The sequence below is a fragment of the Gymnogyps californianus genome, chromosome 5, assembly GCF_018139145.2.
Source record: "Gymnogyps californianus isolate 813 chromosome 5, ASM1813914v2, whole genome shotgun sequence".
Classification (NCBI taxonomy): Eukaryota; Metazoa; Chordata; class Aves; order Accipitriformes; family Cathartidae; genus Gymnogyps; species Gymnogyps californianus.
The window spans coordinates 62,383,341-62,394,348 of record NC_059475.1 but is presented as its reverse complement, the minus strand read 5'-3'; the positions used below and the strand labels follow the sequence as shown (position 1 = coordinate 62,394,348).

Below are 11,008 nucleotides of genomic sequence, written 5' to 3'. Positions count from 1 at the left end.
AGGAGGTGCAGGATGCCGGCACTCCACCCTGCCTGAGACTGGCGGTGAGCACATCCCTCCCCTGCCAGAGGAACCGATGTTCTCCAGTCCTGTCCCTTGTGCAGGATGAGGAACTGCTGACTGGAAGCTCAAACCCCGGTTAAAGTCAAGCATGAGCTTCCTCAGCCCTATTTCCACCCCTCTTATGCACAGCCCCCAATTCCCACTTGCTGCCCTTAGCAGGGGTTGTCAGAAAAAGGAGAAGGAGCAGCAGCAGGACGAAGCAGCAATGGGAGGATATTTATGGGTTTTTTTACCTAGGTCTTGATAGCCCTTGTTTTGGTGGGGAGGGAGTGAAAGAAGGGCACCTCGAAGCTTGTGCTCGGCATGGGGAAATTCATATCGACTTCCCCTGAGCAGCAGGCAGGTGCCTGCCTGCACGGGACTGCACGGACGGCCCCGCAACTCAACGCAAAGGCACAGGGACCCTTCTCTGGGGAAGCTGAGGGGAGGATGACCCTGCAGCAGGGAAGGAAAGGTCCCGGCCTCACCCACTGGGAAAGGATGGCTGCCGGCACAGGGTGCAGCCAGATGCAGGACGGCCGGGAAAGGCAGCGGGTTGGGTGACAGCAGGCTGGGCTGCAGGTGTGGGTGTAAGAAGAGACATGTTACGCTTGGCAGCCGGGGCCTCGAGCAGGCCTTGGAGAGTGCAGCTGATTGATTGGGGATGAGTTTTGGAGCCAGCCACCTCCAGCGCGCTTGCTCAGAGCGGGGGAAGCCCGGTCCTGCAGGCTGTCCTGCAGCAGGGGTCCGGAGCCCAGGAAATGGTGGAGGAAGAGGAGGGCAAATCCTGCCACCATGCTCCTGGCAGAAGAGTTTGGTGGTCTGTTGGAAGTGACCAAGGCACCCCAAGGGCTGCACAGGACCTTTTGCTTTTCATCTCACCTAACTTCATCTCCCCCAAAATACTAGCAGGAGGCAGCCCTGGTGGGAAGGCAGGGACTGTGCCGGAGGCTGGACTGTCCCCCTTGAGGGCTGGTCCCACAGGGACGGTCTGATGCAGGTTGTCCAAGCTGCGATGGATGGCTCCTCTTAGCCTTGCTCAGCATTCACCTCCAGATCTGGCCACCGGGCTTTTTTAAAAGCTCGAAGTTTATGTGTTAAGAAATATTTTTGCTGCGTTTCCTGAAAACCATCACTATCTGTGCATAACTATAATGAAACAACTTTCCATACCTGAAGAATAGAGTGAAAGTCCATGGCACTTGAGAAATAATAACCACAGTGAGAGAACTAAGGAGTTCAGGCTGAAAATGGGGCTGCAGCACTAAGAAGAATAAAATGAAAATTTCCCTGAGCAGAGAGAATGCCTGGAAATAGCTGCACCTGCCCTCTCTGCTCCTGTGAAGTCAGGTTACAGCGAGAAAAGGCATTTTAAAATGGCACCAGAGTTTTTGAGTACTGCAGAATATTTACAAAGGCGAAACCAAAGCACAAAAAGAGCATGCAGTGTGCTCAAGGTAACAAAGAAATTCTGTGATACAGCAGGTAACCGAGCTTGGCTCTGTAGAGACTGAGCATATGCTGTAACTACTGGATCGTCTTTCTTCTGTATTACATTTGCTTAGCTTGGTGATAAAAATATATGTCTTCCTCCACAGGCATATTGACCGCATAATGCTGAACATAGATTATGAGGTTTTATGTTTGTTTATGATGATACATGCAAACAAAATACCTGTCTTGCAAAATATTTTGGCTGCCATCCACCACAAAATAATCATTAGGCAGAAAGCTTGTCTAAGAAAACTCCTTCCCTTCAGCCACCAGAAAAAGTAATTAAAAACTAAAGAGCATTTGCCTGTCCATTTGGAAGCCAGCAAGCAGCGCAGCTGGGCAAGGGTATGGGCACAGCAGAGTTTCTGATTAGCAAAACGTAGCAACTCTAAAATACCTCAAACCAACGTACTGGCCCTCCCTCAGCTCTCCCTGCTTTCCCTTTGCCGCCTTCTAAAGGTGGTTATACCAGAGGTGATCTTAACCAAAAAAATGCTTGAATGCAGTTACGTTGGGAGGCACCGTTTCAAAGAGAGGACACATGAAATAATTAAAGGCAATATTCACCGCTCCACTTCAGAGAGCTCCTGTTTGAGCTCAGGAGGGATGAGAGGGAAAGTAAGGGATGCTTCCTGGAGAGCAAGTAAGGTGAATCAGGACAGCAGAGGGGTAGGCTCAGGACAGTGGGGAGATAGGAAACTGGAGCAGATTGTGGCAAGTGGGAGACATGGGTGGGGAAGGAGAAGCAGGTCTGTAGGTGGGGAAGCAGGAAAGCAAGGGGAGTGGGGCGGACAAGAGGATTTTGGAGAGCGGCTAGCCAGCTGGCACACATACAGCAGCTGCTGCTGTGTCAGCCTAGGAGAGTAGCTGCAGCTGCACGCTGGCCATGAATAGCAGAGGAGCAGCGTGCCGGCTGGCTGCTGGAGGGACGGGAGGCAGCCGGGGCGCTGAAAAGGCAGGGGGAGGCTCTGTGAAAGGTTTTCCGCGCAGAGGAACACGACAGCCCTTTGATTTCTGAGCTGTTTGTTCTCCAATTGTCCACTCCGGTGGATGATCAGTACTAAGGAGTTAAATGGGGAGAGGGGGGAGGGAGAGAAACAGAAGGAAAACTTAGGTCCTAAATGCGGATCCGGGCTTTGATAGCGTATCCATAGCATGCAGTTGTCTGGATGTATAGCTTTCATAGTTGTCAGCAGGGATCAAAATCACAGGGTGCTTAAACTAAAGGAGAAATCTCTGCTCGGTTACTCTCATACTTGCTTGAGCCACCACTGGAGGAGGACATGATCCACCACTTGGCCATCTGCTCTGTGTTCCACACATGTCACTGAGAGCACTCTATAAGCGATCCTGTGTGAACTCCTACACGGCTGTGGGTGCACGCACCCTTTGTGCTTCTACATGACTGCGAGTGCACGCATCCCATGTGCTCCTCCACAGCTGTGGGTGCATGCACCATGTGTGCTCCTCCACAGCTGTGGGTGCTCCCACCCTCTGTGTTTCTCTACAGCCACGGGTGCACCCACCCCATACACTCCTCCACAGCTGTGGGTGCATGCACCATGCATGCTCTTCCACAGCTGTAGATGATCCTACCCTGTGTTCTCCTCCACAGCTACATTTGCATGCACCATGTGTGCTCCTACATGGCTGTGGGCACTTCCAACCAGTGCAATCCTCCATGATGGTGAGTGCATACATCATACATACTCCTCCACAGCTGTGGGTGATCCCACCCTATGCACTCCTCTACAGCTGTAGGTACACCCACCCTACGCACTCCTCCACAGCTGTGGGTGAACCCACCCTACGCACTCCTCCACAGCTGTGGGTGAACCCACCCTACGCACTCCTCCACAGCTGTGGGTGAACCCACCCTACGCACTCCTCCACAGCTGTGGGTGAACCCACCCTACGCACTCCTCCACAGCTGTGGGTGAACCCACCCTACGCACTCCTCCACAGCTGTGGGTGAACCCACCCTACGCACTCCTCCACAGCTGTGGGTGAACCCACCCTCACCCTACGCACTCCTCCACAGCTGTGGGTGAACCCACCCTACGCACTCCTCCACAGCTGTGGGTGCATGAACTATGCATGCTCCTACATTGCTAGGGTGCTCCCACCCAAGCACTTCTTGACTGTGTATGCTCGCACCACATGTGCTGTTCCGTGCCTGTATGTGCAGACACCCTGTGCAGTTCTACATGAGTGTGGATGCATGTACCCCATGTGCTCCTCCATGGCCAGGGGTGCACCCACCCTACACACGCCTCCGCAGCTGTGGATGCACATATCCCATGGTTGCTCCTCCAGCACTATGGATGCACGCACCCTGCGCGCTCCTCCGTAGCGGCGCGTGCACACCCCCCCCACCTACTTACACGCGGCTGCGGGCGCTCCCACCCCGCGTGGGTGCACGTACCCCACTCGTGCTCCTTCCCGCTCGCGGGCGCTTCCCCTCATCCCCCACCACCCGGGGCTGGCAGACCCCCCGCTGCCGGCGGGGCAGGGCAGGGCAAAGGCAGAGCAAGGCAAGGCAAGGCAAGGCAAGGCAGGGCAAAGCGAGGCAGGGCGGGGGCGCCGCCGCCGCCCGCCGCCCTTTAAGAGCCGCGGCGGGAGCGGCGCTGGCCCCACCCGCCGGCCGCGGGGCCGGGCCGTCCCCCTCATTAATATGAAGGCGGCGGCAGCGGCGGCGAATGGGTAATGAAGCTGTCACTCCGGCACCTACTTGTTGGGTGTCCGCGGAGCCGAGGCGCACAGAGGGCGAGCGGAGCCCGCGGGAGGGGAGCGGCGGCGGCGGAGCGCTCCGGGCGGCCCCGCCGGCAGCCCATGCCCTGCGCCCCCCGGCGCGCTGCGGGCGGCTCCCCGCCGCCCATGCGGCGAGCGGCCGCCGGTCCGTGGCCGGTGGGCTCGGCGGGCTCCTCTGAGGCGGCCGCGCGGAGCAGCAGGCATGCGGGGCGCCGGCCGGCGGAGCCGGGCCCCCCGCGCCGCCGCGCTCGGCCTGGCGCTGCTCCTCGCCTCCTGCGTGCAGGTAGGGGGGCGCGGGGGGCTCCGCTCCCGGCCGCGGGGCGCCGCGTCTCCCTCCTTCCCGCTCCGTTTCCACCTTGCGCGTATCCTATATATATATTTATAATATTTATATATATATGTATGCATATGCCGCCGCAGCGGGGTTAAACCCGCAGCCGGCGAAAGTTGTAGGGGGGGGACCGGGGAGCGCCTCGCCGCAGCCCCGCGCTCCCTGCGCTGCCCCCGGCCGCGGTAGTAACGAGGCTGTCTCCCCTTTGATTTTTATTTTTAGGTGTCCCGGTCCACGGGCTATTTCGAGCTGCAGCTTAACTCGGTGCGGAATGTAAACGGCGAGTTGTTCAATGGGGAATGCTGCGATGGCACGAAAAGCCCCCAGAACCTGGACTGTACCCGGGACGAGTGCGACACTTACGTGAAAGTCTGCCTCAAGGAATATCAGGCCAAGATCACTCCGGTCGGACCCTGCAACTACGGATTCGGATCTACCCCCGTTCTCGGTGGAAATATTTTCTATTTGAACACCAACAAATACTCCCATCAAGGCAGAACCCCCGAGACGGGCAGGATTGTTATTCCCTTTCAGTTTGCGTGGCCGGTAGGTTGATGATCGCGCTGTTGTTATCGCCCTTTTTTTTTTTTGTTTCCCTCCCCCCTCCTCCCGTCGGTTCTGCAGCGGCTGCCCGCTCCCCCGTTAGAAAGCCGGGCGAGCTGCCGGTGCGCTGCCCGGGCGGGGCCGGCCGCCTCCCGGGGCTGCGGGGCACGGCCGGCGGAGGGGAGTGCGGGGGCTGTGCGCAGCCCTCGCCCCGCGGAGGGGCGCGGGGCCGCGACAGCCTGGCAAGGGGCTGCCGGCGGCGGGGTGCTGGCGGGGACGGCCCGGGGTGCCGGCGCCGGGAGGCGGCTGCGGACGGACCGCGTGACGGGCTGGCGCACAGGCTGCCGGTGCGGCTCGCAGCGGCTTGTGCGCGAAAAAAACTAAAAAACTAAAAAAAAAAAAAAAAAAAAAAAAAAAAAGCAATAATGGAAAAACCCACCCGAAAACCGAAGCCCGACGGCAGCCGCGCACCCCGGGGCCGCGGAGCCCCGCGGCTCCGCGCAGCGCGGGGCTGCCCCCGGCAGAGGGCGCTGCCGGGCGGCGCGCGGCGCAGGTGGGGGCGCGGCGCGGGGCGCGTGCCGCGGCTCGCGAAGGGCGCGAGCTGCCGCCCCTCCTGGGGCGCGGGCGGGGCCGCGCGGCGGCGGCGCGCGCGGGGCGACCGTTGGCGCGGGGGTTGGAAGGGCGGGAGCCGTCGCCGCCGCCGGTGGGCGTGAGGGCTGGGGCGGGCGGCGCGGCGGGGGCCTCCCGCGTCCCAAGGGCAGCGAGCCCCCCACACCTGCGCAGGGGTCAGCGCGGCGCTCTCCGCTCCCGGGTGGCGAAGGGAGGCTGGAGCTGACACCCCCCCCCCCCACGAATCGGGAGGGGGCGTCCGAAGCGGAGCCCTGCTCTGATCCTGTCAGAAACCGGATCCGCGCCTCGGCTGTGTGGCGGCGGGAACTGTGGGCGTGCGAGACCCTGGCGCTGCCCCCGTCCCTCTCTGCCCTTCTCTCCCCTCGGGATCTCGGGGATTTTCTGTGACTCGCCCCCCAGTCCGTTACCGCAGGCCCCACCTCCCCATGCGCCGCCTGACCGAGGGGGCACATCCGCAGGGGCTGCAGGCCAACGCTCGTCCCCGTCCTTGGAGGAGGGGGTACTTTCTTGTGCTTTTCGGGGATGCTGGGTGCAGAGAGGGGCCCGGACTGGGGAGTGGCGGGCGGGAGGAAAGGCCGGGCTTCCTGCCCGGCTGCAGGCAGGTAGGATCCTGCAGGGAGTTTCACAGCTGTTGCTCTCGGCCTTTCCAAGTGGGCCACGGGGTGGAAGCTGGCAAGTTGCAAGGCGCTGAGGAATGGGGATGGTGCAGTGCCCTAGCTCCGGAGGGAGACGAGTATTGGAAGCCCCGGTACCTGCAGATCGTGTTTGGCACCCGGTGACTATCAGATGAAATAGCCCTCGCTGACCTCTCGAGATACGTAGCTCGCAGGATCTTTGTAACTTGTAAAACTGCTGCTAGGAATGGTCAGGGACAAAACTGCTTGCTTGTATTTCGTGCTAAAGGAAACCAGTCCACATAAATCTGTTAACTTTCTGTGCTGCCAGGGGCCTTCCAACCTGATGCTCATGTACCTCAAATTAAGAACTGACCACTATTTGAAGGTAGGGGTTTTACTGGAGTTAGATGGCTAAAAAAATGGTACAACCAATAAATTTCTCTGCACAGAGGCACTTACATTCTGGTTGCCCAGTTGAGGTGTTTTGCCTTTATTGGTACTGTAGCCTGTTGAACGTAGAAAGGTTCCTGTTAACAGGTATAGCTAATACCATAAAAACAGGGTATTTGGAACTCTGCTCTTAAGTTATAAGATCAAAAGGAAAATTAAGATTCTTTTTCCTCTTTATTGACCATTTAGTACAGGCTTGATGAAATCATAAACTCTTCAGTAGGAGATTTCGGTAACATTAGCGCCTCAAACTTTATATGTTATCTGCATGAGGAAGTAAAGGTAACTTAACTCACACTTTTATTTTGCCAGTTTCTAGTATTGCTACTTGAAACAAGAGGAGAGTTTGATAATCCTTACAATGCAGGTCCCTAAGCCCAGCCTTCTTCGGCTTTTCTCTGTTGGAATAAGCACATTCCTACCTTGCAGCTGCTGGATATTGTTGTTCTATGCTCATCAAGTCCTAAGAAAGGCCTGTTTGACCTACCTCTTGCAGGTAAATTACCACAGTGTCTGTAGTATACAATACCATGTCTGCTGCTGTTTGTTGTATCATTGCCTCCAGCATTTTAAAGGACTCGAAGTCTTTGGTCTGTCTTTCCACTGCTTTTTTGCAGCTGTTGCAAAGCAGCCTGTAATTTATTTAAACAGTGCCACTGCAGTTTAGTGGGTGGCTGGCTGATTTTTGGAAGGTTTACTGAATACTCGCCCTGCCCACCCTCGAGTCTAAAAATAAATTGTGGAGTAGTTGTACTTTTCAGAACAGTCCCTGTATTGCAGTCCGTGGATGCGCTTACGGAAAGAAGTCCCTCCTGTATGTTGTAGTTACATCTTGAACTCTGGACATTCAGTCTGTTGATGGGGAACACGGCATCTTTGTCACAACTGTACATAAGCCGTATAGACTCTGCAAGGAGAGGCTTAATTGTAATGCCAGTTTAACGCAAGGGTTTTCTGAAGTAGATTGAGTTCCTGGGTTAGGTTTCAAGTCCCTGGGGTAATTTCAAAATTATTCTCAAATAATATTCTCTTTCTACTCAAGTTTGCAAACAAGAAACAACAATGTGGACATAGTCTTTTCATATGACTTTTTTTTTTTTTTTTTGCTATGCAACAGTAATGAAATTAATGTTCCTTTATTGAATATGCCAGGAAGGGACAAGACTAAAGAGAATCAGAAATTGCGTCCTTCACTTATGAAACAAATTTGCTTTGGTGCTGGCAGTGAGTGAAGGACTTATTTCAGTAGTTCTAGATTGGATTTTTAAGACTGAGAAATCCAACCCTAATGAAAGCCAGCACTGGTATATGTGGACTTCTTACTGAACCTCATCTGAATGATAACTCCCTCACTTAAGGGGAGTTACATATTAATGTATAAATTGCTCGAGGGAGGTTTTCTTGATGTCTGTTTGATATTGCAGTGTCCTGAGCTAGCAGTAGCTGTAAGGCAAGTAGTATCTTGAAAGGTGGTTTTTTTGCCTTGGTTTTGTTATACTAATTTTTTTTTTTAATTTTACATGGTAAAATTTTACTTTAAAATTTGGACAAGTGTCTCTTCTGTAAAGCTGCAGTACCAGAGTTCAGTGACTTCCACTGTTTGATACAGTGTCAGTTATTCAGTTTATTCCTATTTCCTGCTTTTTTCAATATCATTAGTCTGATCTCTAATTTGCAAGAGGAGCTTGGGATATTGCCAAAAAGTTCTTAAAATTGCTACCTTGGGATACATCATCCACAGAAATCTGGCAGTGGGAGGGGCTGAGGAACAGCTAGAACAATACAGCTGTCTTCTTCACCCACCTACCTCACATTTTTTTTCTTTGCCTCCTGCTGTAAAACTTGAAGCTTAATGTGCATTTGAGATTGTTAACAAACAAATGATGCAATTAAAATTTATGTGACACTGTAAAACAAAAAAGACTGAAGAATTCAAGTAGCTTTGAAGAATCGATTCTGATCACTTACACAGTTTAGGTTCATTGGTCTTGAGCATTTTTTTTTCTAGCACAAAGGTGTTTGTTCAGGCACCGAAGCTTCAGAAATACCTTGCACAGCAATATTTATCAATAACAATTAGGTTATTGGCAGAATTTTATATTTGGATTTAATTGAAGGCTGCTTCTGAAGATGATGTTTTAAAGTTATAGACATTCTGCTGGATGGGTTATGTGGAACCCTTTTTCATACTCCTTTGCAAGATGGCATGAAATGGAGTTGTGTGTGTGTGGTTTTTCCCTCCACCCTGTTCCTTCCCTCAGGGAATTCACAGCTTTTCCTGCACAATAAATATTGGTATGGCAGCCATTACTTCAGTTAATTAGTCATATAGAGGAATTGTTCTGACTAGTTGTGGGTGTTGAAATCATGTCTTGCAGTATGCATCATTATCTCCCCTCAGCCCCTCTGGTTTTGAGATTCTAGTGTGACTGACTGACAGTGCAGTATATGTTAAGTACAGTACACTCTGAACTCCACAGGTGAACTCCAGAGTTCAAGGCCGTGGAGATAAGTGAAATTGCTTGTTTCTGCTACTTCTCTTTTCCTTGGTGCTTAGCTAGGACTGTGTGTACCTACCTGAAGAAGGAGTAGTAGAGGTTCAGGCAGGCCTCACAACTTGCTTGGGTAAAGGGTGCCTTCCTCACTAGAATGTGGGCGACTAATTTATTATTTTTGTAAGCACTGGTCTTAAGTTTTTCCTATTTAGAGTGTGATTGTAGCACCTCTCTCAACTTCTGAAGTACTGTTAACTTTCAAGTAGATAAAAATATGTGGAAGTATATAGATTTAATATCCAGGCTCTGTGTGAGTTTCATCCATGTGCAGTCCACATGTGAGTCTCATCCAAATGCCTGGAAGGGTTCAGTCTTGATCTAAAACATACACAGGAGCATGAACCATCAAATATGTAAAGCTGTTGAGAGGATAACTTGGCTACAGCAGTAAATGTTGAATTTCTTAGAAAGCAACCCCTCCCCTCCCCTGCCAAAACCCAAGCAGGAATACTTGACCTTATAGCTTTTATTACTTAATGGGTGCAGTGTTCTGTTTGGCACCTTCAGATGTTGTCTACTTCAGTATAGGATTCTGCATCAAGCTCTCTCAATCCTTCCAGTTTGAAAAATGAAGGTGGTTAGGCCCTGGAAGGCATCTAGCCTTGAAGCGTGTTATCTGGGATCCTTGGTGCCTGTAGGGAACTAGATGGCCTGACTGTAGGAAATGTTCTTGTCTATTTCTGTTTGACTGATAAATCTACAGTTGATCTACCTTCTGTCTTAACACAGCCATTGCTACTCTCTGATCAGGATCTTGAGGCTTTGTAATGAAAACATCCTGAATTAGATTACTCCATGCTCCCTGATAAAGTAAACATGCATCCTGTCAGCCTGAATGACAACCCATCGTGACAGATATGCTTAAATTAAGCAGGTTAAAGTTAGGCCATTTAGCACTGAAAAAGATGCTTGTACACAGCTGTACCTGAGGAACAGTATGTACACTTTTCTCATGAAAAAGATCAGAATTTCACAAATGAAGCATCCTTAAGTGATACACAGCAAGCTTTATCTCTAAATAGTTGTTCTTTGCTCCATTGAAACTCCCCTTAAAGAAAATAAGTGCATGCAAACACACAGTCGCAAGCAAGACCTGAGGGCAGGGAATAAGACGTGAGAGCAAGACCTTATGCCAAAATATAAAATTCACCTGGTATGGTGATGGGTTATAATGTATGTGCATCACACCTCGTTAGCAGAGGAAGTCAACATGGAAAAAATAATGTCGTTGATAGCCATATATTGATGAACGACATAAATGTTTAATGTCTTATTTGCCAGCAGCCTAACTTTTTTCCCCAGGTGGAAGGCTCTGCTGATAGCACAAAGCTTCCTTTTTAATATTTGACCACTTCCCCCCCCCTCCCCCCAAGCTTGCTGCTTGCTTACTGACTCTGCCTGCTTGGTTTGTCAGTAGACTCTAGGTATGCTGTGGTAACTGGCATGCCAACCTGTTTCTTATTTTGACAAAACACCTGCAGTCCTTGTGCTCATGAAGCCTTCCCCTGCCTGTTGCAATTCATGGACAGATGTATTGTGGATCAGAAAACATGGATCCATGTTTCCTCAGTCTTGGGGAAGTAGATCAGGGAATC

At 52.1% G+C, this 11,008-nt stretch overlaps 1 protein-coding gene across 1 annotated transcript in view; it reads left to right on the top strand.

Annotated features, from left to right (window-relative positions):
- The first annotated feature begins 4,235 nt into the window (after positions 1-4,235).
- The window catches only part of JAG2 (jagged canonical Notch ligand 2), a 72,580-nt gene continuing 65,807 nt past the window's right edge, over positions 4,236-11,008 (top strand). Inside the window, 3 exon segments of the mRNA XM_050898166.1 lie at positions 4,236-4,404; positions 4,407-4,570; positions 4,841-5,164. Of these exon segments, the coding sequence (XP_050754123.1) occupies positions 4,236-4,404; positions 4,407-4,570; positions 4,841-5,164 (657 nt within the window).